Below are 27,568 nucleotides of genomic sequence, written 5' to 3'. Positions count from 1 at the left end.
CCAGAGAAAACCATAATTCTAAAACATACATGTACCCCAATGTTCATTGTGGCACTATTTACAATAGCCAGGATATGGAAGCAACCTAAATATCCGTTCACGGAGGAATTGATAAAGATGTGGTACATATATACAATGGAATATCACTCAGCCATAAAAAAGAACAAAATAATGCCACTTGCAGCAACATGGATGGACCTAGAGATTGTCATACTGAGTGAAGTAAGTCAGACAGAGAAAGACAAATATCATATTTCTTGTATGTGGAATCTAAAAAAATGGTACAAATGAACCTCTTTACAAAACAGAAATAGAGTCACAGATATAGAAAACAAACTTATGGTTACCAAGGGGGAAGGCAGGAGAGGGATAAATTAAGAGATTAAGATTGACATATACACACTACTATATATAAAATAAATAACTAATAAGAACCTACTGTAGAGCACAGGGAACTCTACTCAATACTCTGTAATGACCTATATGGGAACAGAATCTAAAAAAGAGTGGATATATGTATATGTATAACTGATTCACTTTGCTGTACAGCAGGAACTAACACAACATTGTAAATCAACTATACTCCAATAAAAATTCATTTAAAAAATAGATATATTATGACCATAATTATGTGGGGAAAAATTACCCTAAAGCATAGAATGAGAAAATGAATAAATGTAAATAAAGTGCTTATTAGCACAGTGCCTGGTTACATTCTATGTTATTATAAAACAAAAAAAGCAAACCTATGCACTGAAAAACACCTAAAAGAAAAAAAAAACAGTTCAAATGTTCCCTCCTTCATAAAATCTCCCCTTCCAAGTCAAATGTGATCTCTCCACCCTCCAAACTTTCTGGCCCTTTTCCTAGAGCCTTAAACTTCATAGTCCTGACCACTTCCAACCAGCTTCATAGCTTCATAGCTAGTGCATGTAGTCTCAACTCCCCTTAAGGAAAGGCTGTATCTTCTTCACCTTTGAAGGCTCACATACAGTAAGCACTTATCAGAATGAAAGAAAGAATAAAGAAAATGGAAAAAAATGAAGGAATGATCAGACCTGGCCCAGGCCCAGCAAGAATGTAAGCTACCATCCTATCACATCTCAGGATGGGGCCAGCCTCACCAAAGCCCAGAGGGGCAATCCAAGCTAAGTCACAGTAAATCTGAAACTAGGATTGGAGGCAGGGGAAGGAAGCTCTCTGGGCAGTCCCTAGCTCAGAAGTTTTGCAAAGAAAATGTTTTGTTTCCCTTCACCCCAATAAATCTCTTCCCTAAAACATAGTCCATTTTGGGGAACTCCTAAAAAACAGGCTATAGATGTTTACAGACAAACATGACTAAGTTCTTATGTAGGTTCAGGTATTAGAAACCTGTACAAGCAGCTGGAGAATTACAGATGCCACCAAAAAGAAATGGAAAGTCAGTTATAAAAGACTAAACGTGGGTAATGTGAAAATGGTCCAGGAAGATGAAGACGGCTAAATGCAAAGACAACAATAGAAGGAGGGAACCGAAGCAGCATCCAGAAAGCCAAAAAGATGAGCTGGCCTGGAGGTCACTGGGAAATCGCAAAACAGCTGACTAGCTTCCTGGAGTTGAAGAACCAGGGGGGAGAATTCTGTCACTGACTAAAAAGAAATCCTCAAAAGGAATAGGATCTACTGCAGTGACAATTTTAGAATTAGAAAGTACCGATTTTAATGCTTCAAAACTCTAAACCAGTAAATAATTATACTTAAAACATGAAACTAACCCAATATCCTAAATAAAATTGCTGTCAATCTTCAACTGTAAGCAGTCTATAGCCCTGAATTGCTACCTGTGGTCATAAAGCTTAGCTGTACACTGCTCTGGGTGTCATACCACAGAGAAATGGATAGAAGAGATGTCACTGAAGGCTTCACGGGGAAGCTTGAAGCTGTGACAAGAAAATGCTAGAATGAGATGAGACTATCTAGGTCCCACATGCACAAAAGGTTTCTGTGCAAATTGACTTCTGAGCAGTATAGCAAGTTAAGGTTGGTCTCTTTACAAGGAATGGTACAGAGACAATGACCAATCAGAAACCTGAAGTAAGTATGGGGTGGGGGATTCGGAAGCAAGAGATAGGAAATTCAGTTTCCATGTTGGTTCAAAAGATTTTCTGGGGTGAGATGAATTGGGAGATTGGGATTGACATATATACACTACTATGTATAAAACAGATAACTAATGAGAACCTACTATATAGCACAGGGAACTCTACTCAATGCTCTGTGGTGACCTAAATAGGTAGGAAATCTAAAAAAGAGGGGATATGTGTATACGTATAGCTGATTCACTTTGCTGTATAGCAGAAACTTAACGCAATATTGTAAAGCAACTATACTCCAATAAAGATTAATTAAAAAGAAGAAATCTTGATTTTAGACTTCTGGCCTCCAGAACTGGGAGGTAATAAATTTCTGTTGTTTTAAATTAAAAAAAAAAAAAAGAAGAAGAAGGTTTTCTGAATTTTTCTCAGGCTCCCTGTGCTGATGCACACGTCTCTCTGACAAAATACAAAGTGTAAGGAAAAAATTAGCAAAGGGAGGAGAAACGTCCATAAATACAAAGGAACGTATTTAGTCCTTCTTTTTACATAAATTAGCAACATTTTCACATGAAGGTGTAATCACTAGAGGGAACATGGAGCCAGAAAAGTTAGTAAAGATTGCAACTTCTCTCTCCTGAGTCCCCTCTCTATGTGTCCTAGAGTCCCATTTGCTGACATGGTCAAGCATTTTGCTCCTATCAGCACTGTGGAATCTCCAGATGCTGGGAAACACACAAGCAAGAACCTATCGAGCTTCCTGCACCATCAGCTGAATTATCAGCAAAGTTCCCACAGCAGTCTCAAAGGATCAGGCATGTGTGGGTCCTGGCAAGGGCTACTGGACACAGGGATGGAGAAAGTTCTTCTCTGCCTCATGGGTGAAAGCCTATTTGACCCAGACGTGGAGGAGCTGAGTCCATAAAGCAGGGGTTACACTACTTTATCAGTCTCATTCTGTTGGGCCTTGGCAGATGTCTGACTTTAGACCAGGCAACTTGGCAATGACACAACAAACAATGCCCTCCTCTAGTCGTCCTTCCACTGCTTACTGACCACATCACTCTCCAGAGAAGCAGTAAAAACACATTTTAATTATCAGCCCGATTGCTTATAAACAAGGTGGTAAAAAATTAACCTTCTCAAACAGAGAGTGAGCAAAAGGAGGGAGATTTTAAAATAAAATATTGGGGTTAGAACTCAACCCACAAACTTGAGAAAACTCAGCTCAGGGAGGAAAAGCTGGCCAGGCCTCTGTTTTTGAGTTCACGCCACATTTCAAGTGAGTGGCAAGCTTCCCAGCCACTGTCCACTCCTTTCCCAGGCCAGCTGGCAGGGACATAGCCTGGCATGGCAAGCTGCATGCCAGAGGCACATAAGTGAGTTCTTTATTGTGTCGTTTCCCCCACTGCCCCAACTCAGTACCCTCAGCCAATCCTGAGACTCAAGGTCCTATCCACCCTCTCCCACCCCACTCCCTATAGACAGTAGGAAATAACAGTATGTAAGGGGGAGACCACCTCACCTTGGCCGTCCTGTCTCTGGAGCCACTCACAATGATGCCCCCTTTGCAATCCACACAGTTCACCTCCTGTTCATGGGCTGAGTACTTGACAGTGAAGGTGCTATGAATCTTATGAATGCCAATCTTCCCATCTCTACAAGAGAAATAAGAAGCCAACCCCCAAGAGCCAGTTATTCTCTCTGTAGGAAAAGAACAAGTCTACAGAAACAGCTGGAGTCTCCAATGACTTCCAAATTTGCTAAGCTTTAGACAATTCAGCCCAATAAGGTGCTGAGTTTCTAGATACCTTTACTTCTTCAGTATACTTGGGGCTGAACAGAGAGCTGAGAGACAAAACAAATTTCCCACTTGAGAGTATCAAAACCAGTTTCACTTTTCATTAAAGGCTCTTCCTGTTTTCCTTCTCCAGCTAACACTATGAAGTACCTGCTTTAAATGGAAAAAAAATTACCCCTTCTTCTAGTCTCCCTACTCATCCCTTTGGAGTTGAGACAGAAAAGTCAGAGGCAGGCAGAAGGTCTCTGAAGAATACTGAGGAGGAGGAAGGAAGGAGAAGCCTGCAGCACTTACCCTCCTGCACTGATAATATGCGAGTTGGCCAGCACGAAGTGGCAAACGTCCTCATCATGCCCAGCAAAGACTCCCAGGGGCCTCCGGTTCAAGCTGGCACCATCTGGGCGGAACTGATAGGCCAGGATGAAATTAGCCTGGGATATGTACAGAGAATCACCCTCTAGCTGCATCCAGGGCATCTGACTGCAGAGATGGAAAACAAAATTTAAGGACCATCAAGATATAGCATGAAGGGACTTCCTTGGTGGGGCAGTGGTTAAGAATCTGCCTGCCAATGCAGGGGACACGGGTTCGAGCCCTGGTCTGGGAAGATCCCACGTGCCGCAGAGCCGCTAAGCCTGTGCGCCACAACTACTGAGCCTGCACTCTAGAGCCCACAAGCCACAACTACTGAGCCCGTGTACCACTACTACTGAAGCCCACACACCTAGAGCCCGTGCTCTGAAACAAGAGAAGCCACTGCAATGAGAAGCCCACGCACCACAACGAAGAGTAGCCCCCGCTCACCGCAACAAGAGAAAGCCCGCATGCAGCAAAGAAGCCAAAAATTAATTAATTAATTTCTTTAAAAAAGAAGAAACCTCCTCAAAAAAAAAAAAAAAAAAGAAGATATAGCATGAGAATTCAACTTCAAATTCCGGAGAGGCTGACCAATCCCCAACTTAGCAATAACCTGCAAGGTTAAGTCTATACCTCACTCACCTCCTTCAAAACTACCTACCCTTAGGCTACCTTTAGAAAACTAGAGTGATTGAGCTTTGTGGTGACCTAATCTTCTTTGGACCTTCTAAAAGAAAGTCAGAATAAAAGACCAATTAAATATCACTTTTAAATGGAGAATGCTTGGGACTTCCCTGGCGGTCCAGTGGTTAGGACTCAGTGCTTTCACTGCCATGGCCCTGGGTTCAATCACTGGTCAGGGAACTATCCTGCAAGTTGCCCGTGGTGCGGCCTAAATAAATAAATAAATAGAGAATGCTTAAGGCTTGAATTACTGGCTACCTATACTTCTTGTGGGTAGGCAGAGCAACGAAAATGCAACGATTGAGGGCTGGGGAAGGGCAAAAAGAAACCTTCCACCCAGATGAAGTAATTTTTTCATTCTGTGTCCTCACTGATCTGAAGTTTAAGTGATAAGTTTCAAGGTTCCAGGACCTCCATACACACCTCTTTCCCAATAGATCAGTTAGGGTATGATAGAGAAAGGAAAAGAGTGAACCCAGGGAAGCCCCATTCCCTTGTCCTACTAGAGCAAAAGGGCCTTTTTTTTTTTTTTGGCTGTGTTGGGTCTTCGTTGCTGTGCACGGGCTTTCTCCAGTTGCAGTGAGTGGGGGCTACTCCTTGTTGCAGTGCACGGGCTTCTCATTGTCATGGCTTCTCTTGTTGCAGAGCACAGGCTCTAGGCACGCAGGCTTCAGTAGTTGTGGCACATGGGCTCAGTAGTTGTGGCTTGCGGGCTCTAGAGCTCAGGCTCAGTAGTTGTGGTGCAGCATGTGGGATCTTCCTGGGCCAGGGCTTGAACCCGTGTCCCCTGCATTGGCAGGCAGATTCCTAACCACTGCGCCACCAGCGAAGCCCAAAAGGGCCATTTTTAAGTGAAGGGAATAAAGCCATTTAGGAAAGGATGCTAATGTACTGATTAAATTCCTAAATCCTCACAGAGGATACCTACATTTCTGTATTAGAGGGTAAGTGTGGCAATGGAAAAACATAGCTCCAGAGCAGTCTACTACAGTTCAGAGACTACAGAGAAATAGTTGGCTCTCACAGGCAGCTGATAAAAGAAATACACAAATAGTTAAAGATTCCCTCTACAAACTGGCAGGAGGAAAAAAGGTTAGAAACCACAGGTCAGTCCCATGGCACAGAGTGAGACTTAAGAAGAAAGAGGACTCTGCCAGACACCATGCTCTCTGGTGGGGACTAAGCCCCTTGCACAAGGTACATCCCAGCAGCCTCTCCTACACCACATAGGGGTCCTAGAGCTACCAGGTCCCAAGCAAAGCATAGGGACAGATGATTCATCCCCATTTATAGAGACACCATCTCCCACTGCCAAGCCTGTCTGAGCAAACTGGGTTGTGTTTCTTCCCCAGACTCCTTAATACAAGTGTCATGGGAATGTGGAAAAGTTCTGCAAAGATGGACCATTAAGTGCAGCTTGGACTTTGTAGTAACTAGTTTCTGTACATGAGGTTTTTACAAGCGTGTGCAAATATTATATGGAACATTTGTAGAGTGTGTGCAGATGCCTGCACTCTCATTCATTATGCACGTTCCTCTTCAACATCCCCTTGCACGAGTTTGTGGCACACTCAAGTGGGCAGCAAACAGAGGGGTTTGGAATTCATGTGTTTAGAGCCATCTGGTAAACAGCCATTTGCCCAGGACAAGAAACCAGGTTCATGTCAGGTGAACAGTGGAGAATCACGGGGCAGCCTGGTAACCACTTTGTGTATTTATTTGCCAAATTGCTTGAAACCAGCCCGAACAGACGTCAGGAACAAAACCTTGTTAGAGAAATAAACTCTTCTTTCTGGTAATAAAAGGCAAAAGTGGGAAGCAGAGGGTAAAGCCCTTTGTCATACAAATCCATCTTTCTCCCCTGTAGTTGCTTTACCATCATCACCACCACATAATTTGCAGTAACCCATGTCAGTGAAAGCAGCAGAAATTGTATACAAGCAAGAGAAAAAGGTCATCAGATGAAGAAGCCTGCCTGAACCTATCGGCACAGGTCCAGGTCCGCTGGAATGTGGAATCATGATGTTCCCTATCCATTCCAACCAATCAACAAAGAGCACTTTTTTGGTAGGGAGTCAAATAATAACTATGAAATAATTCAGCATCAATGAAGTATAAAATTTGTGGCATTAGCAGTGCCAAAGCCATTATCTAAATTTCCTGCCATTTTTTCCAAGCTCTACCTCCTGTAACATACATATCCAAACCTTCAGATCCTATTTTGCTTTTTAATAAAAGTAGGGGAGAGGGCTACAGGAAGCCAAGAGTGAAGGTGTAACTCTCTAGAGTAGAAAATTTTTTTAAAAAATTGTAAAACAAGATGAGCTGAAATATTGGCTTCATTTATTTCTTTTGATGAGGTGCATTAACAGAGGTTACCTCTGAGTGGTAGGATTATAGGTAAGTTTTATTTCCTTCTTTAAGCTCTTCTATGTTTTCAAATTTCTACAATAAACATTTATTATTTTTATAATCATAAAAATATGGAATCTGTTAAAATAAATTACATTTTTTATAATCTTTTTTTAAATGTGAAAAAAAGTTGTCCCTCCGATGCCCCTTTTGTGGTATTTAAAGGATCACCAGTGCCCCATCACCCAAGACAGGCACATTTATACTCCAGCTAGGACTAGATTTTTCATTTCCCAGCATTCTTTAATGTCCCAGGTAGCTCTGAAAGAGTCAAGAGGCTACTTACCTGCATTTCCACTTCAGCAGAATCCCCTCTCGGCAGCGCCCCAACCTCCAGTTCTGAGATACCTTCACCCGTTCCTTCACTGGTACACTGGCCATCCTGTGTCCAGACAGAGCAGATAATCCAATCACTACAACTCATTGCCAACCAGAGAAAATTCCCTGGGCTTTTTTTTACAAGTCAGGATTCAGAACGTCCAGAAAATATGTGAATATAAGTGAACGGGTTAGGAGACAAGTAAGAAATAACTCTTCTCCCTCCACACTAGGATAATCAAGAAAGCCAAGGAGAACAGCCTGTCCTTTAGAGTGTCCATAGTGATGCCAAAGCTATCTAACAGAGAAGGGATGACAAAGAGTACTGGGACCACTGGTTAGCCATGTGGAAAAAAAAAAAAATCCCTACCTCACACCATACAGAAAAATTAATTCAAAATAGATCACAGATTTAAACATAAAATCTAAAACTATAAAGCTGTTAGAAGAAAAAATATAAAAATATCTCTGTGGCTCAGGAAGTAGACAACAGTGTAAGACACAGAAAGCAATAACATAAAAGAAAAATCCAATAAATTCGATTTTATCAAAATTAAAATTTTCTGCTCATCAAAATGAATACACAAGCCCCAAAATATGAAGAAATCCTCCCTGTATGTGTGTGTGTGTCTGTGTTTGAATAAGGAACTCTCCTACATCCTTGTGAGAGATGAACATGGTACAGCCTGGGAAAAGGTCTGGCAGTTTATTATAAATCCAAACATATACCTATTCTATGACCTAGCAATTACTCAAGAGAAATGAAAGCATATGTCCACAAAAGGCTTACTCAAGACTATTCATAGGAACTTTAGTCATAATAGCCAAAAGTTGTAAACAGCCCAGGCATCCATCAAAAGGAGAATGGATAAACACACTTCAGTGCATATTCATACAATGGAATACGACTCAGCAATAAAAAGGAAAGAATTATTGATACACACAATGATGTGGGTGAATCTCAAAAACATTCTGAATGAAAGAAACCTTACACAAAACAGTTCATATTGTATGATTCCATTTATGTGAAGTTTGATTAGAAGGATAACTAATGAATGGTGAAAAAATCAGAACAGTGTTGACCACCAGGGTGGAGATGGGAATTGACTGGGAAATAATATGTAGAAGCTTTCTGGGGTAACACTTTATATCTAAATCTTGAAGGAATTTGGGTCATGCAAGTGTGTATGCATTTGTCAAAAACGTATCAAATGATAAACTTAAAATTTGACCATTTCATTGTATATAAATTTTTCTTAAAAAAAAAGAACCATAAACCAATATACTCTAGTCAATGATATGCATGCACGCAAAACTGTTTAGAGGTGAAGTGTACTGATATCTGCAACTCACTTTAAATGCATGATAAGGCAAACATAGTAAAATGTTCACTGTAGAATCTAGGTGGCGGGTGTATGAGTGTTCATTATACAATTCATTCAACTTTTCTATATGTTTTAAATTTTTCATTCAAAAAATGTTGAAGGGGAAGTGTCAGTAGTACTTTCTGGATGAAGAAAGTTGGAGCAGTAAGAGATGAGGGAGCTCAGCAGCAACATGAATGGCATAGTTTTGGGGTGGGTTGGAGTGGTAGGGGGTAGGGAGAAGAGCTCAAGTCCCTTGTGAAAGTGCACATTTGGACGGAATTTTGAAACTGTGGGCAAGAATTTGAACATTCCATTTCAGGCCCCCATATCTCCCCTGTGTCTCCTTGACTTGCTCGACTGGACAATACAAGGTACACTGCTTGGGACACAGAGTAATAACTTGTCATGTCTACTGAGAAAAGGAGAGAAACAAACATTTCTTCCAGTATCTACTATATCTTCACCTTTACTACCCTTTACTAAAAGACAGCAAGCAAGTCCTGCTTTCAAGATTCTAAAAGATACAAAGTAAAATCTCAAAGTAAGGAAAGAAATCACTACTTAATTAGTGCTGTTGGGTTTGTATTACATGTTCCAGCTTTATTAGAAAGAAGGGAGGGAAGAAAAATATGCATGCCTAGAAAGAACACTAGAAGATTTCCAGACTCTAAAATGGTTAACTGTGGACAGGCAACTTTGGGTGTTTTAACTTTCTTCTTTGTGTTTTAATGTATTTCCCAATTTTTCTACAATGTAATATTTTGGTAAAGATAAAAATACTCATTAAAATAATAATAATGCTTTTGATAAAACTGGATAACAGAGCAAAAATTTTTCATTTCATATCACAATAGGTATAATAAATTCCCCCAAAATAAAAGAGTACATTTAAAATAGTTTTTTTAACTAAAAGGCTTTAAAGTATTTAAATTTTAAATACTGCATAGAAGAAAAAAGAGATTAAAAAAGAGATTAAAAAGGAAGCAACAGAGCAGGGGAAAATTAACAATTAATGCTACGGGTTTTATCCCTAAAGTTTTATCCCTAAAACTTTTAGGGGACTGATAAAAATCTATCAGGATAACACTCTGTCATCCATATCAAATAGCAGATAAGAATAGTCACACAGGGGCTTCCCTGGTGGCGCAGGGGTTAAGAATCCACCTGCCAATGCAGGGGACACGGGTTTGAGCCCTGGCCCGGGAAGATTCCACATGCCGTGGAGCAACTAAGCACGTGCGCCACAACTAATGAGCCTGCGCTCTAGAGCCCGCAAGCCACAACTACTGAAGCCTGCACAGCTAGAGCCTGTGCTCCGCCACAAGAGAAGCCACCGCAATGAGAAGCCCGGGCACCACAATGAAGAGCCGCAACTAGAGAAAGCACGCGAGCAGCAACAAAGACCCAACTCAGCCAAAAATAAATAAATTTATTTTAAAAAAAAAGAACAGTCACACAGAGTTCCCATGATAAACACTGGGGAAACATCCCGAAACAATAATAGTTTACAAACATGCACATTAAAACAATTAATATAAAGCATCACCTCACATCTATTAAGTGGAAGAACCACATACTAGCTTTGGTTTGATAAAAGGATTTGGGTTTGTTTATATATCGCTAGTAACACTCTGGTATAGCCTTTCGGAAAGGCATTCTGTCAAGAAAAGAAGTTAAATGATAGCTTCTGACTCAGCATTCCCAACACTATATCACAAAGAAATAATTCAAAAGAAAAACATTTTTTTACAAAGATATTTATAGTTGCAGCTGTATATTAGAGCTAAAATCTAGAAATAGCCCAAATATCTGTCTGTGGGGGAAAACGGTATACTAACACAATGGAACACATTGCTATTAGAAACGACAAATGTGAGCACTGCAAAACATTTTGGAAATTACTGTAACAAGTAGTGGTAATTTTAAAACAAAGTCAAATTTATAAAGGTAAAGGTGAGGCGATACTACATAAAATTATGTCTCCATAAATAGCTCAGAAGAGGTAAACAGATGGAGTTTAGGAAGTACTTTTTTAAATATGTATCACATAATTGCTGATACTTTGGTCTTTTCATTCACCTTTAACCTTTTAATTTACTTTCATTTAAATAACAGATTAAATGAAGTTGTGAGAAAAGCACAGAATGCAGACATAGGAAACTGGGATCTGGGCCCCAGTTCCGCCTCTTACTAATGATATAACCCTGGTTACCTAGCTTCTCTAATTGTCCATATCCGCACCTATGAAATAAGGATAGTATTTCACACAATTATGGTGTTTTAAAATGACAACTAAAACAAAATACAGGATAAGTTATAAATCACTTGAAAAAGGTTAATTATTTTTACATAAATATAAATATAGTAGTAGTTTATATCGATGAATAGTGACATCACTAAAGCTAATCTAATAATCATTTCTTTTTCTTCTAACTAATTTAATTGTAACTCTTGGAAATTGTTCTTCTAATGTCAAATATTAGCCCTCTTTCAGGCTGAGTGATTAGGATTTGGGTACACACATGTTAAAGCTAAAATATATTATTGAATTATTCCACTGGGTGAACGTGGTCCCCAGTTTCACATTTCTAGAGAGTAACCTACACTACTAGATGGTTAGAAAACCTCGGATCATAAAAGGCAGTCAACAGGATGGACCAAAAGAATTGAACTCTTAGTGAAAAAGATCAGACCCACTATCAAATCTTATCTACAAGTCCCTCCCAGATATAAAAGAGGAGATTGTTCATAGTTAACCTCTCCTCTTGAGTTAGGTCTAAGTTAGTAGGTGGAGGTGAAACCAAAAATTGAATATTCTGGATCATAGCAGGAAGGAAACAAGGGAGAAAGAATCAATATATTTCCTGAATTGGGATAAGGACAATACTTCTCTCATCTCCCTGGTCACTTAACTGCCATTTGGTGACACTTTACTAAGGGTCAAAGCACTGCCCTGAGGGCCTGATCACAGAAGCAAGAAACTTTCAAAGTTGAACTTTAGATGCTGCTACCAAGCAGCAGGTGCAGGCATCCTCTCCCACAACGAACACCATAATCAAAATACTTGGCTCTGGTCTTTCAAATCAAATTTCAACTTTTTAAAAACATTCCATTTGGCTTTCACTTGAGAAACAGTTACACTTTGTTAAAAGCAGCTTAACAACTCAGCTTTTTTTTTTTTTTTAATCCCTTTTGTTTGTTCAGTTCTTTCTGATGGTTAGTTTCCCTAGCTGGTGGCCAAATCATATCTATATTCTTATTGGCTTCAACACTTGAAAAATCACAAGGAATAAAAAAACTCCTCTCTCTGAAGACAGGTATCCCTCCCTCCCTGTAGGGATCTATCACAACCTAGTCAAAGGGAGTCGGCAGAACAAGTCCAAAGTGCCTGAGAAGACAGGAGCAGGTGCCCCTGGGAATTCAATAAGGACTCTTGCTCCCATCCTTGAAATGCTCTCAGCTTGGTTGTTTCTTCAACAGTTACTGGTATAAAGTGGGGGTGCTCCCCCCCAAAATGATTAGTGCCCTGTAAATAAACCTCTGGCACAGCTATTAATGCATGGAGGAATCTCTAACCTGGCCTGTGGGCCTGGTGGAACTTCCATTTTCCCAGCCCTCTTTCTCTTGCCTCAGGCTCATTTTTCCACTTGGCCCCCCTCCCTCTCAGCTTTCCGGCACTTAGTCACCATTATAGTTTGACTGCATTCCTGGGTGCATGACCTATTTTAAACAAAAACAACACAACATGCACCCACAGTAAGCTATCAGGCCCCTTAAAATCTTGGCAACAGTGAGTCCAGAGGGACAGAAATTAATCTAGGAAGTTATCTAGAGTCCCCTTTCATTTCACCTCTCCTCACTCACACCCCAAACCAAAAGCAAATAAATAAACCGAATTTGAAGAAAAATGGCTGGGGGATGAAGGAGGGGAAGTGTGAGTATATTAGAGAGGTATTTACCTGCACAGTCTCTGACATCAGAAACCTCCTGGATCACAAATCAATTTCCCTCTTTGCCCCATCTTGAAGTTTGATTCCCCTTGATACCGCCAATGTTGCCTACCTGCGTGACTGACATGATTTCCATAAGCATAACTTCCTGCTGCCTATTCAGTAAAGGAGGGTGTCTGTCCACAAGTGTAGAACAAGGCCATCTCAAGGGGAAGTGGGCTAAGAATGGGAGGCAGGGCTATGCAAAATGATGCTTGGGGGCTTGGAGTTTTAACTCAACACCGTCTCGATTTCTTTGATCTTCTTGCTCACCAGAAAGCAGATTTCCCGCCATACTGGCTGTGCCCACCAGCTCTGCTACCAATACTAAGAATTTGGCTCTAATGTATGTACAAGTATTTAAACAGCCCAAGACAAGAAGCTTCTAACTCTTCATTTATACACATGTTAGACTAAATCCTCCAATGGCCTCAGAAGCAGAGGTCTATAATTAAGGTTCAAAATAAATCAGTGAAAAATCATATACTGTGTTAAACTGCCTATCCTTCTGGCCAGGGAATAGGGAACAGCCTCAACATCCAAGGAGAAGTGAGATTACAGGGAACATGCCCATCATGAGGACAGGACCAAAGGCAAGGAGAGCATGGAGTAGACCCACATCTCCCTTGAAAGGCCTCCAAATGTCAGCTCCCTTTACTCAATTCAACCTCACCTCCCATGGCTCCACACTCTGCAACTGAACTCCAGCGAAGCCATCTCTCTTTTACATTCATTCCTATCCCCATACCTTCTCCTATATTGCCAGAACCAGCCTACTTTGTCCCTGACAAATGCATGCTTCCCCCTTTGGGCACTAGTCAAATTCACCCATTTTTCTTCAAAATCCAGTTTAAGCCTCTACTTCCCTGACTCCTCCAAACATTCTTCTCTCTCTCACGTGAACCCTTAGACTGAACCTACCATAAACTGAGGCACTGTTAGCTTTTCACAGCTGTATGTCTTGTTTGTCCAATACAGTCATAAATTCCACAGGATTGAGTCTTAAAACTCTTAGTACTTCTAAAAGTGTATCTCAACCAGTATGCTGCAGAGCAGTGATATACCAGGAACCCTGAATAAGTGTGCCATAAAATTTTTAATGATTTATAGACTTTATTTTCATTCAACCAAAGATCCACATTTTTATGAAGATATCTGTCAGACAAACCACGGAGCCACAATATGGCTCATGACACAACTTGCTGAGAAAAAGAGAAAGATTGCGTGTTCAGAGGAACATATATAAACTTTACCTCAAAAGATGTAAGAGAACAAGGTCAGGGCAGTAAACAGTTCTACTCAAACAGTAACATACCAAACAGTGAACAAGTAAATGGACAGGTTTTTCAACTTTCTGAAACCTGCTTTTTTTAAAAAAAGACATTCATCTTTTAATCCTTTAATGTACTATCAAAAGTTTTAACATCGTACAAAAATATGTCTTAGACACAAAGGTAAGAACCGTGGTCCTAGCATATTCTGATAGATACTGCTTAGGTATCTATCAGAAATACAGTTCCCCCTTTGGCAAGTCACACTTTCAACAATACCTATAGATTTTCAGGAGCCTAGACACACTACCTTCAAGCTCCAGAGGCCCTTCCTAAAAACGTACAGTATACCACATCTTCAGAAATTCAACAAAGTCCTCTAAATTCTTATTCTAGAGAGGCTCAAGGGAAGGAATCTGAGCAGATGAAGTATCTTAACGTGTCACCCACATGTCAAAGCTGTCCAAAGCAGTTTCTGAAGCACTGGGCATAACCCCGATCCTTTATGTGAGCTTAGGATTTAGGGCCGTGTTCACATTCATTTCCTCCTGCTATTGGTCAAGTTCTATATTTGTAGGGCACTTGACCAGTGTGTGTATTCTGCAAGAGGTTAAGAGATATTAAGCAGGAGAAAAAAGAATTTTATGGTCAAAACATTTTGGACAATACTGAAACAAAATTAAACAGGTCTCTCTAGCACAGGACTTCTCTGAGCCTTTAATTTACCAATGGGCATTGTGAATCCCCAAGAGAGGGGATGTGGAACACAGCATTTCCCACACTCATTTAATCACAGAATCAGTTTTTCAAGAATCCCACAATACAGCTTTCAGAAAGGCTGATGTAGCACTTTCTGAGAATAAACAACAGCAAGAAAGATGCCACTGTTTTCTGTGAACAGGCTATCTTCTGAGTCATGAATCAGGCACTACCACAGACTCAGAAGTGGATTTTGTTCTCATACCTTCAAAATGACTTTTCCCTGGGCTCTCCATCTGAAATGTGAGGAATAATTATACTGCTCTGCTTCTCAGGGTTGTTTTTTATTGTTTTTAATCTTGCAACTGTGTTTCATATTAATCACCAAAACAGGTTCTCAGCCCAAGTGGCCAGGCTTCAAAAATCCCTGGTGCCCTTCCAGCCTGGATGAAGAGATGGAGAGAACATGAACCAGACGCCACCCAGAAAGTTTTTACTCCAGTTTCTCCAGAAATCTCCAGTTTCTAGGCCATTATGATAAAGTCAAACCGCAGCGAAGATAAGGGATGAATGAGAGGTTCCCCTTTAGTAACTCACTTCTGGAGGGAGGCCCCTTTTAATCACACACACCACCTGGATCTGAATCTTGACTCACCTTTTCAGTGTGGAATTTCTAAAGGAAATTCTAAGAAACATAGGAGATCAAAGCTGGATCTACAGGGAAGAAAGAAAAAGAAGTGCTGGAAGAGGACTATTTCCCTTTCTCCACAGAGAAAGAACCAATTACAGAGCTAGTGAGCAGGGGAAATATCATTCCTTTCAGTGAAACAGCTTTCCAGGAAAAGTATCTCAACATATTTACTATAAAACAATTTAATTTCCCTGTCCCATCACCTGCCACCCCATCCCCATCCCCCCCAAAAGCCCACAGGTTGTGGATTTCCTCTCATTCTTGGCAGAGTTACCAGAAGAAATATAATACCCACTTCAGACTGCTCCCAACAGCTGCTGGAACAAGGGGAGCTGGGGGTAACCTTCCAAAGCTGCCTCGAAAAATGACCATTCCCCCTGCCAAACCATGTAGCCAGTGAACATAAGACAGCTCTTTTTCTACTTTCTTAAAGGGGAGACCCCAAAAGCAACAGTGTCCCCTAGACCAAAATACTTGCCTCCAGCCTTTCTGTTCTCCTCAACTTGACTCTAAGCTGAAACTTCTAATACCTATTTCTTCCCTAACATGCACTTCTTTTTTTTAATATTTATTTATTTTATTTATTTATTTTGGCTGCACCGGACCTTAGTTGCAGCATGCGGACTTTTTTTTTTTTTTTGGCTGCGTTGGGTCTTCGCTGCTGCGCACAGGCTTTCTCTAGTTGCAGCGAGTGGGGGCTACTCTTTGTTGCGGTGCTTGGGCTTCTCATTTCAGTGGCTCCTCTTGTTGAGGAGCACTGGTTTAGGCACGAGGGCTTCAGTAGTTATGGCACGCAGGCTCAGTAGTTGTGGCTTGTGGGCTCTAGAACACAGGCTCAGTCGTTGTGGCGCACGGGCTTAGCGGCATGTGCGATCTTCCCGGACCAGGGCTTGAACCCGTGTCCCCTGCATTGGCAGGCAGATTCGTAACCACTGGGCCACCAGGGAAGTCCCCCTAACATGCACTTCTTAAAACAATCATCTACTTCACAGGACTAGCATTTTTTGTTTGTTTGTTTAACCCACCAATATCCAAGTTAGGGTTCTTATCAAACTCCTACTCAAGGTAACTTCCTTGTCTCTGTCCACCTCCCCAATGCCACATTCCTCATGTATGTGTGCACGCATGCGCGCGCGCGCGCGCGCACACACACACACACACACACACACACACACACACACACACCCTCCTTTCAGGTCAAAAGCCTTCCTAGAGAAAAGTATAGGAACAAATTGCACTGGTTGCACTGTACCCCGGCCCTTTTCCCCTTCCCCAACATCATCATACACTAAATGCACCTCAGTTCTGTCTAGAAAACCCCCTTGCCAGGCAGCAGAGACACTTCCAGTTAGCCTTCAGCCTCTCAGCTGAGACCACCAACAAAGAAGTTCACGAATGTCAATTGGGGGCACAGGCAATATCTCTCTTTGCCGAGGAGAAACTGGACAGAGCCTCCAGCATCATTCCCCAAAGGTGACAGCCGGGGTCGAGTGAAGACTGTGAAAATTGTACAAGGGCTGGGGGAGAAAATATAATGTAAGGAATGATTCGGAATCAGGGGCAGGAGGAGGCGGAGGCATGAACTGGCTGACCCCAAATGTCTTTTCCATCTCTAACGCCTATGATTCTTTGACCTCCAATTTTGTGCTGCGAACAAGGAATGGAAAGTCAACAGACGTGGTGATGTTTTGAAAGAGCCTGGCAGTCTGCTCTTGTCATTTAGTGGCCTTTGCATGTATTTTTTAAGGTGTCTTCAAGCCCTGTCTTCATTTCACAGTTGTCACCTTTCTCAACAATTTGAGCTCATGTCAAACACCAAAAAAGAAGAAGAAGAAGAAAGAATGTACTGGCAATTAATTGTCGGCTAAAGAGGGGCAGGCACAAAGGCCCATTGGGTGGCCCAGACTCCCAGGGAGGGCAATGTGGACAATTTGGATATAACGAAGAACTAACTCAAAGTTGAGACAAAAGAGCCAAACCTCTAACAAGAGATAAATTCTTTCTCCAGATAGTCTCATAGTCAGTTTTAGATACAGTTCAAGCCTTTACATGATTCAAGATTCATAAACGTGTTCTTAATTAGCACAACCATCTTGCTTCTACTGATTACACCTGGAGTTCCATCTGAAAGCTGTTCAAATCTGGGCAAGACTGCTGAATAGAAAGGCCTTTCCTCAAGGATAAACCAAATCTTTGGATTCTCAACCTCATCGGATGGTTGACACACACACCTGAGATAAATTCTGGAGTTTATCAAAAATTTGTTTCTGTAGATCAGAGTGGGGGGCATGTCAATTTTCACTGGAAATTCAAAACTCAACTTCTTCCTCATTTTTCCAAACAGTCAATCTCGTCTTAAATTTTCAAAATTTATTGGAGCCTGGCCTCAAGAAGAGTCTACCTAAAAGTCTCCCTATTCCATGGTTATGAGTAAGGACCAGAAACTAATCCAATGCCAGGGTCAATCCAGAGTTAAGGTTAAGTTGTCACACAAAGGTAATTCTTTTCTATGTAAAACACTCAAAAATAATTTTTTAAAAAATGTGTATGCTTCATCAGTAACCTCACTGCCAGTTTGATTTCAAGCAGCTCAAGCACAATCTCTACCTAAGGTGAAACGGCTAGACACAGAAAACTGAAACTAAGAAAACTGAGAGTATTGAAGTATTTTCAGAGATTTCATTCAAAATAAATTGTTTATCTTGTAGATTATGAGGACTTTGGATTTCTCCATGATTCTGCCTTGAAAGCTAGGAAATTCATCCGCTACTATTCAAGTTTTACAAGACTGGAAAGGATATAAGCTGCTTCCATATTCTCACAGTCTTGGAGGAAAAGGCCTCTTGCATTCCTCCAGTTTGCATTTGGAGGTACTGACTGTACTAGACCATTTCCTGCTTCCACAGGTGTATTGTTTCATTTATTTTAAACATGTAAATTGAACTCACTTTTATTAACTCACAAAACCATTAAAAATAAGGCCTTTCCAAAACAGTTGAAGGTAAATACATCCATATAAGAAACCTTTCAATGAACCAGAGAACAAGTAAGTGACTGCTTCCTAGGTAAGGCAGAAAGGTGAAGGAGAGAGCCAAAGCTACTTTAAGTTGCTAATTGTTTTCTGAAAATCACTGTTTAGGCCCTAAAAGTAACGAGTGAGCAATGCCTTCTCTGTTCAGTTAGGAAACTTTATGCTTTCTGGGTCAAAAAAATGCTCTTAGGTGCAATCATTTTAAAACAAACAAACACATTCTGCTTATCTGTGTCCATCTCACCACTCTGGATGTTAATCATCACTGAAATAGATACCCCATTCCCCTGGCCTCAAAGAGCTCCAAGCCTACTAGACCCTGGCTGAGGAATGAATGTACATGCCAGGGCAAACACCTCAGAGCCTGACTCCCTAAACACCTATTGTTAATTCTAGGCAAATCTATCACAGGCAAATGCAAGAGAGCACCCAGGTAATGCTCAAAGGATATTTAAAATAAAATTCAAGTTTGAAAACATAGAGGACTTAATTTAGGAGAAGATCAAGACTGCAAAACTATTTTTAAAAATAGATTTACATACATGGATATACTTTTTTCTTTCCATTCTTTGCTCTTGTTAATTTTACAGTATCAGAATTTACAAATAGCACCCTTGCTCTTCCACCTCTCATACTTTCTAACTTCTTGCATTTAGCCTACATTATAAACTGACGGAGTTAAATTTCACTGTTTTGTTCTTGAAGACTGAACTAGCTTAGTTTTGCCCCTACTGTTCAGGAAAAACTTAAAAGATTGCTATATGAAACATTTCCTTGATTTTTATATTAAAGATATTTCTATTCCCCCAGGCTTCATAAAACATTCAAATAAAACTGATTTTAAACCAGATGACTGACTCAAGCTGTCTTTGTGTCCACTTAAAAAAGAAGTTCAGGATACCTACCAGTGCTCACTGTTTGGGCAGGAGGCCTAAAGGGAAGCAAATTATTTGTTTGTGGTTTTAAAGTGGCCAAAATGCCTTCAAGCACAAGTATAGACCATTAACAAATCACAAGGAACCAAAGCAGTTCATCTTACTCAACAAAGCTATGATCAGTTAGGAACGGCCAAACTGAATGGGACTTGCCCTGGGCCGGAAGGTCAGTAAATCTTACTTTGTGTTTCCGAGAATTCATGAGGCTCTTCGGCAGGGAGTACAGACCCTAAAGCTCACAGGTTCTGCTGTCATGTTGCCAAAAACATTCAGGACAGGTGAGGGAAACTAAGCAGTGTGTGTGTGTGTGTTTTCCCCACCTCCTGTCTTTAGGCAGTATCTCCAAGTCAAACCATCTTCACTTTTGCTATATAGACTGACTAGAGGAGAAGACAAGCAATTAAAACGTTCCATTTTACACCAATTTATTGAGTGCCTACTATGTGCTGAATACTGTGCTATCACTTACACATCACAACACTTAAGTCTCATTTTACTGGATATGTTATTCCCATTGTTTACAGATGATAAAACTCCGGGGCAGTGAAGCTGTGTGGCTTCTGATAAAATGCAGTTTTGTGTTGTGCTTATAAAAACTTATCCTACTGTCCAGTGTGCAGTTAATTAGCCCAAAATATGAACTACAGCCCTGCCACTATCCAAGCAGCCGCACCTGCATTGAACTTTGGGCCCAAGCTCCCTGATGCCCTAAGAGGGCTGGGGTACATGCCATCTCCCTCCAGGGATGACAACCACCTCTCTTGGTGGCTTATCACATCTCTGCAGCTGTCCAAAAACAGACCACACTGGTAAAGATTCTCTCCACCTGCTGTAACACGCATAGCTTTTCCCCTCAACTCAGAAAATACGAGCAGTGACCCTGCTCTTTATCAAGTGCTGTGGTAAAACAACTTCCCTAGAAAGTTGGAGATACCACATCCTAGGACATAGGCAAGAAATCAAAACACACATGGCTAATAAATAATAAAGCCAAATCACCTGGCAGTCTCAAAGCACTTTATACTATAAACTGATTTTCATTTTGTTATTATTGCTTACAGAATGCACACTCATTCACATTATCTCTTAGAGCATTTGAAAAGGAAAGAAAAATAAACATAAATTCTTTCATTTGTTCATTCAATCTCTATAAACAAGAAAGCCAAATTTTGCCATGGCTGACTTGGGTTTCGGGCATTTTAGACAACTTCTCTTCTAGGTCAACTGACATGTTCTTTGAAAGAGTTTTTCTTACAAAAAATGAAGGTAATAAGACTTGCATGCCCCCCAAATCCCAAAGAATCATTATCATCAACAACAAAATCATACTAGAAATAATAAAAGTTAAACAAAATTATCAGGTTCAAAATTTCCAAAAGATTGTAGCAATCCTGGACATCATTAATAATACCCAGCTGAAAAACATACTGAAAAAGAGATTGCATTCACAATAAAAACAAAATGAATAGCATATTTAGGAATACTTAGGAATAAGTGTAACAACAGACATGTAGAAACTTTATAGTGAAAACCACAGAAACTTTTGAAAACGCACAGAATTTTTTTTTTTTTGGCTGGGGTGTTGAGTGAGAGTGAAGACGTCACACACATACAAATCCAACAAGGATAATCTAAAGCTAACAGATATTAGACTGTCAAAAAGCAGCAATGTTTAAAATAGAATGGAAATGGAAAAATACATCAGTGGAACAAAATGGAGAGTTCAGATATAGACCCAATATATATACATATATAATATGTATGTATGTGTGACTGTATATACACATAGCTATATAAACTTAATATCTGGCAAAGTAAGCTTTCTAAAACAAAATTTTTTTGTCTTTCTAAAGGGAAAGACAAGAATTATTTAACAAAAAGTGTAGTGGTAACTAGGTAGGTGTTTAGAAAAAAAGAAGGTTGAACTCACCCCTTATATCAAAACAAAAGTGATATTAATCCAAGTGTTAACTATTTTTAAAAATCAAATTTTAGGAAGACCAACAGAATATCAGAGAAGACTTATCAGGTCTGTGGAGAACTCATAAATTTCTCAGTTTGCAGGGGTGGGGAGATTTAAAAATCACATAAAAACTGACAGATTCTGATATATTTAAATGTAAAACTTCTATAGGCTAAAAACAGTGAAGTAAAAAGAACAAACTGGGAAAAATATAATATTTGCATCAAAGATGACATACTAGAGCCTAATATCTATGACCCACAAAGACTGGAATCCTTTATAACAGTAACTTCAGGACCCCAATAATAAATGTGCAAAGGCTAGGAAAAGACAATCTCACGGGTGAAACAAACACAGGGGAAAATATTTATGCTGGTCAGTGGTAAAGGAATGCAAAATAACAAAATTTTGAGATACCATTATATGTCCACTAACATAGCAAAGATTTTTTAAATTCTTACATGAAATTAGCTTAATAATTTGTTGCTATTGTCACTGTAACTTGGTACAACACCTTTTTACAAACCATAACCTTTGATCCAGTAATGCCAATATTGAGAATTTATCCTAAGGAACCAATTCAAAAAGACATATGTATTATACAGTATGTGACATATCTCAATAGAGCTGTTACCAAAAAGTGCATTAAATTATTCATTTCCTTGTTATCTATGATAGCAAAAAGCTGCATACAACCTGAAAGTCTAATATTAGAGGAATGTTTTTAATCTCATGGTACAGCCCACAAACATTTATTATGTACCTATTCTGTTAGGATCAGTAGGATAGCAACTAAGAGGAGGAAAAAGTGTGCAAATGAAAAGTAATTTTTAAAACTGAATAGTTATCTAGAGGTGGTGGTATTATAGCTTTTTATGTTTTGAACCAACTTTCTTTAATGTTGCTATACTGTATTAGAACTACCTTTTTTCTTTTTTAACCCAAATTGGATGGAGTTGGGTGCAATCTGAAAGCTTTTACTCCTCCAATTCCACATTTTTTTTTCCCCTATTAACTGCTTACATGGTTAAGTTTTTCATTCACAGGTCTCAGATCCTACCAAGTACAGGCCAAATTACAATACCATGCCTTCGTGTACAGTCTATACTGTACTCATCCAACCCCCTGCCATAAGCAGGCACCCTTTTTTGTGTCATTCTGCCTCCATCAAGTCGTAAACTATGGTTGACACTTGGACCAAGGGCCTTCTTTTGGGGTGTGAACCCTTTCCTCCGTATTCGATTTTATCCACGCCCTGAAGCCTAACAACCCTTGGAAGGGGGTGAGAGGGTGAATGTCCACAAAAACGTCCTGAAAGGCCACATAGTGGATATGGGTCCTACACCTGGACGGGTGGAGGCCTCTAAAGCCACAGACCAGCCGGGCTCCTCTGGAGCTGAGGAACCCAGGCGGTCAACGTCTGCGAAAAGACACAATTAAAAGCTGACGCGAGTGTTTAAGATGGCTAATTGTGAGGAGCCGCCCACGGGGAGGGTGCTGACTGAGGGATGCTGTTGGGAGGCCTCCTCGGATGGGGTCCTCTGAGAGGAGCAGGGTGCTCGGGGAGGGATCGGCGGAGGCCTCAGAATTCGGGGTGCGACACAGCCCCAGGCCGACCAGGCCGCGGCGCCCCGCCCTTTCCCGGGACGAGGGCCGGCCCGGGGCGGGGAGCGGGTGGGCGAGCGGGCGCTTACAGGTCGGTGCCGAGACGCGTGAAGCCGGAGTTGAGCGAGGCCCGGGCTATCCGGCGCCAGAGCAGGTCGCAGTTGGTGAAGCGCCGCAGCCAGCGGCACACCTGAGCCAGGCGGCCGAGGGCCTGCATGTCCAGGTAGGAACAGATGAGCAGCAGCAGCTCCTCCGGCAGGCGCAGGAGCGCGGGCCCCGCGGCGGGGCGGCCGGCAGGCTCCCGGGCTCCCGCCTCTTCCTCAGCCGCCGCCGCCATGGCCGCCCCTGTCCCAGCGAGGCGGCCCCAAGCCTGACACCCTCGTCCCTGTGCTCTCGCCGGCCTGGCCTCCTCCCGCTGTCCAGTTCTGACCCTCCACTCCTCCTTCTTCCCATCATATCTTCCTTTGGCCTCCTTCCGCGCCCCTGCGCTCCCCTCATCTCCCCTGACGATCCTTCTCGCCCCTTCCTCTACGCTTCCGCCTCCCTCTCCTACCTTTCCCAGGCCTGCCCTCTCTCCCGCCTCGGCCCCCAGCCCCGCTGCCTCCTTCGCCTGTGGCGGCTGCGGCTTCCCTTCCGCCCCGCTTCCTCTTCCGCCTTGCCCTGCTCCTGCTTTCCCCTTCCCCTTCCCTTTCCTCCGCTTTCCCCTCGCGGCTCTCCCTTCCTGCAGTTTCCTCGTCTCCCCGCTCTCGCCCTCGCCAGGCCCGCCGTTCCCGGGGGGCCCTAAGCCGCCCTGGCTGCCCATGAGCGGCCGCGGAGCCGGCCCGACGCAGAGCCAAGCCCGAGCCGCCGCCACCGCCGCCGCCGCCCCAGGAGGAGGCGACACCATGTCGGACCGGGTCACATGGGGCGGCGCGGGCCGAGGCCTGGGCCCGCCCCTCACACCCGCGGCCGTGGAGCGGCTTCGGGGTGCGGGCCGAGACCGGGGATATGCCCCCTCCCATACCCCGGGCCGCCCGGAGCGTGTGCAGGAAGCGCAGCTTGCGTTCATCTAGCATGCAAGGCCTGCCGAGCACCTGGCTACGGCGGCAAGAGGAGCTTCCGCATTCAAGAAGCGCTTAGTTCTAGCCGCTGCCCTCAAGAAGCACACACTTGGATGGCCTTCCCCCTCCGGTAGCCCTCCTCTACTTCGGCTGATGCCTCCTTTCCACAGGCCACGTACCAGGGCCCCACGAACTGCATCCCTAGAAGTAGGCCGGGTTCTCACACGGGGTGTAAACCACAGTCCTGGCAATGAGCTGGCATTTTAGACGTTTTGGGAGGTTGCAGTCCTCTAGATCCTGAATCCATAACTCCCCAGTCATGTATAAGCAAGTGGTAAAGCTATTAGTCACCACGCAAGGGCAAGTGGATTCTCCAAGGTCATCCAGGAGCCCTTTCCCACACCACCCATTGCATTCACAAGGCCACCAATTTGAAGCTAGAGCTTAGAAGAATCTACTGAAGTCTAGACATGCTGTCCTTCACAGGCCCCTCTAGTCACACGTGGCTTTGGGGCATTGGAAATGTGACTAGTCCAAATCGAGGTGTGCTGTAAGTGTGAAAAACCCACCAGGTTTTGAAGACTTATAAAAGAAAAAGAATGTGAACTATCCTATTAATAGTTTTATATTAATTACATGTTGAAGTGATAAGATTTTTGATACATTGGCCTAAATATACTTTAATGTAACTGCTAGAAAGGTTAAAATTATACATGTGACTTGAATTTGTGGCCCACATTATTTTTTCTACTGGACAGCATTGGGGGAGGCAGTAAGATTGGGAAGTGGGGGAGGAATATGCCTATCCCTGTCTGTATCCTGTACCCCAAATCCTAACAGTAAGGATTTGAGGGTTTTATTTTGTATTCACATCTTAGGATCCATTTTCAGAAGCAAGAATGAATGAGAAATCGACTCTGGAAATTATTCAACACCTAGCATAGGCAAGGAGAGACTTAGGAGAGCAACGACATTGCATTATGTCACTGCAGAAGCATCATGTAACAAGGTCAGACCGGAATCTGGCTTTGCCCTAGAATTACTTTTTGATCTTAGCAAAACAACAACAAAAAACCCCACCTATCTTGGCCTTTTAGTGTTCTCAGTCTGTAGTGGAGATAATGCCTCTGCCTTACTTTCGAGGGATAAATGAGATGATCCCTGTAAAATGCTTTGAACTCCTCTAAGAAAATTCTCAATAATAGTTACAGGTCAAATCCTTTTACAAAAAATACCGTACAAAAGGAAGAAAAAAAAAAAGGTACAACAAAGGCTTTGTGTAGAAAAAGATTTCCAAACCCCAGCCAGTGGTTTACTTATTAAAAGCAATATTTGACACATTTCAGTACAACTAAAGAATTTAGACCATCTCTTAGAAATCATTATAAAGAAATCTACTGATTTCATACTGTTAGAAGGCTGCTGAGGTAGGAATGCTGAATATTGAGGTAATATCAATTCAATGCTTACTGATTTTGCTACAGTTGTGTACTGTGAGCCACTCTGAAAGGAAGAGAGAGATGACTATAGCATATGGTTCCTACGTTTTGTGTTCATATTTGTGTTAAACACGTTTGTAATTTCTTACTGTTTGACTATTTTTTAACCGTTCCTTTACACAGAGTAAAACTAAGTAGTTCATCTACACTGTACTTAGTTTTTAGTGGAAGACTTGAAAGCACAGAAAATTATTTAATTAACCCAACATAAATCAAGTCAGTATTAAAATCCACAATCACACAAATGCAACTTATTCTTTACCCCATGTTGGCCTCATTGCTGGAGAAATTAAACCATCATTTAAAATTATCAAATCACCCTTTTTCACACCCAAACTAGAGATCAAGTGAACTGTTTAAGCTAGAATTTATGGTTTACTGATTTACAAGATAAGCCAAAGTACTCACCAGGCAGAAAGGCAGAGCCAAAATGGAAAATTGACATATATTCTATTATTTGGTGGTGATGTGTATCCCTAAATTCCTGAGCTTAAAAAAAAAAAAAAAACCTACAGTTTAGTCTCAGCTCAGAGAAGCAGCTAGAATTTTTCATCAACCCTCCCTCCCCCACAAAACAAAAAAAATCCAATGTGGGGTTTAAACCAAACTTGGAAAAAACTACATCACAAAAAGCACTTTTAATGTTCTTTTTGGAGACAGGTTATTTAAAAAAATCAGCTGGATGGGAATTCCCTGGCAGTCTAGTGGTTAGGACTCCATGCTTTCACTGCCAAGGGCTGGGTTTGATCCCTGGTTGGGGAACTAAGATCCCACAAGCCTCATGGAATAGCCAAAAAAAAAAGGATAAAAAATCAGCTGGGGCTGAAAAGATGGTTTGTAACAAAAGTAAATGCGTATCTTCATGGGGAACCTGAATAGTGTTTTATTATCAAAGAAAATAGATATGTTAATAGCCAGAAAAGAAAATAGAAAGAGTACACTGGACTTCAGAACATCTTTCAGAAAAGTCATCAACTCCCTTGAAGTTCAAATCCAGGAACCAATCATAGTGAAATAATATGGGGGGTGGGGTGAAATTTACCTTGTTTTTATAAGGCATTTTATTTAAAATTTTTAAAACTTGCATACTAATAAGTAAACTGAAAACATTGGACTACTTTTAACTTAGAATGCCAAAAACATGGAATTCATAATATTTTAAAACATAAGACTCAATATGAATTTTTTTCATTGAAGTATAGTTGATTTACAATATTAGTTTTAGACGTACAGCGTAATGATTCAATATTTTTATAGATTATATTCCACTTAAAGTTATTATAGAACTTCCCTGGTGGCACAGTGGTTAAGAATCCGCCTGCCAGTGCAGGGAGCACAGGTTCGAGCCCTGGTCCAGGAAGATCTCACATGCCGCAGAGCAACTAAGCCCACATGCGACAACTACTGAAGCCCATGACCCTGGAGCCTGGGCTCCCCAACAAGAGAAGCCACCACAGTGAGAAGCCTGCACACCGCAACCAAGAGTAGCCCCCGCTCACCGCAACTAGAGAAAGCTTGTGCGCAGCAAGGAGGACCCAACGCAGCCAAAAATAAATTAAATTAAATTAAAAAAAAAACTTTCAAAAAAAATAGTTATTATAAAATATTGCCTATATTCCCTATGTTGTATGAGACAATATGAATTTCATACTGGGAATTTAGAAATACCAATATTAGTTTAGTTTTAGAGAGAATTTTTAAGTACAGATATAAAGTTCTTTGTGTATGTCCATGTAACTGACATGCATAGTAGTGATTATTGTTATAGGTAATGTATCATATATGTTTAAGATTGTGAAAAGGCTAGAATTGTGTGTTCCATCCATTCTTATAA

At 41.4% G+C, this 27,568-nt stretch overlaps 1 protein-coding gene across 5 annotated transcripts in view; it reads right to left on the bottom strand.

Annotated features, from left to right (window-relative positions):
• Positions 1-24,521, bottom strand: part of FBXW4 (F-box and WD repeat domain containing 4) — an 80,865-nt gene extending 56,344 nt beyond the window's left edge. Inside the window, exons 1-4 of one of the 5 annotated variants that reach the window (XM_067709638.1) lie at positions 24,415-24,521; positions 7,613-7,708; positions 4,168-4,353; positions 3,598-3,730 (exon numbers count right to left, since the gene is read on the bottom strand). In XM_067709638.1, coding sequence (XP_067565739.1) covers positions 3,598-3,730; positions 4,168-4,353; positions 7,613-7,708; positions 24,415-24,434 — 435 coding nt within the window. In that variant the 5' untranslated portion in view covers positions 24,435-24,521. Of the gene's footprint in view, positions 1-3,597; positions 3,731-4,167; positions 4,354-7,612; positions 7,709-23,284; positions 24,112-24,414 lie in introns of those variants that run through there. The other 4 variants (XM_067709637.1, XM_067709636.1, XM_067709635.1 and 1 more) reach the window with 4 other exon arrangements.
• Between the last annotated feature and the right edge of the window lie 3,047 nt (positions 24,522-27,568).

The sequence above is a fragment of the Pseudorca crassidens genome, chromosome 16 (assembly GCF_039906515.1).
Source record: "Pseudorca crassidens isolate mPseCra1 chromosome 16, mPseCra1.hap1, whole genome shotgun sequence".
Lineage (NCBI taxonomy): Eukaryota > Metazoa > Chordata > Mammalia > Artiodactyla > Delphinidae > Pseudorca > Pseudorca crassidens.
Note: the sequence above shows the minus strand (reverse complement) of the source record. Positions and strands in the feature narration are given on the sequence as shown.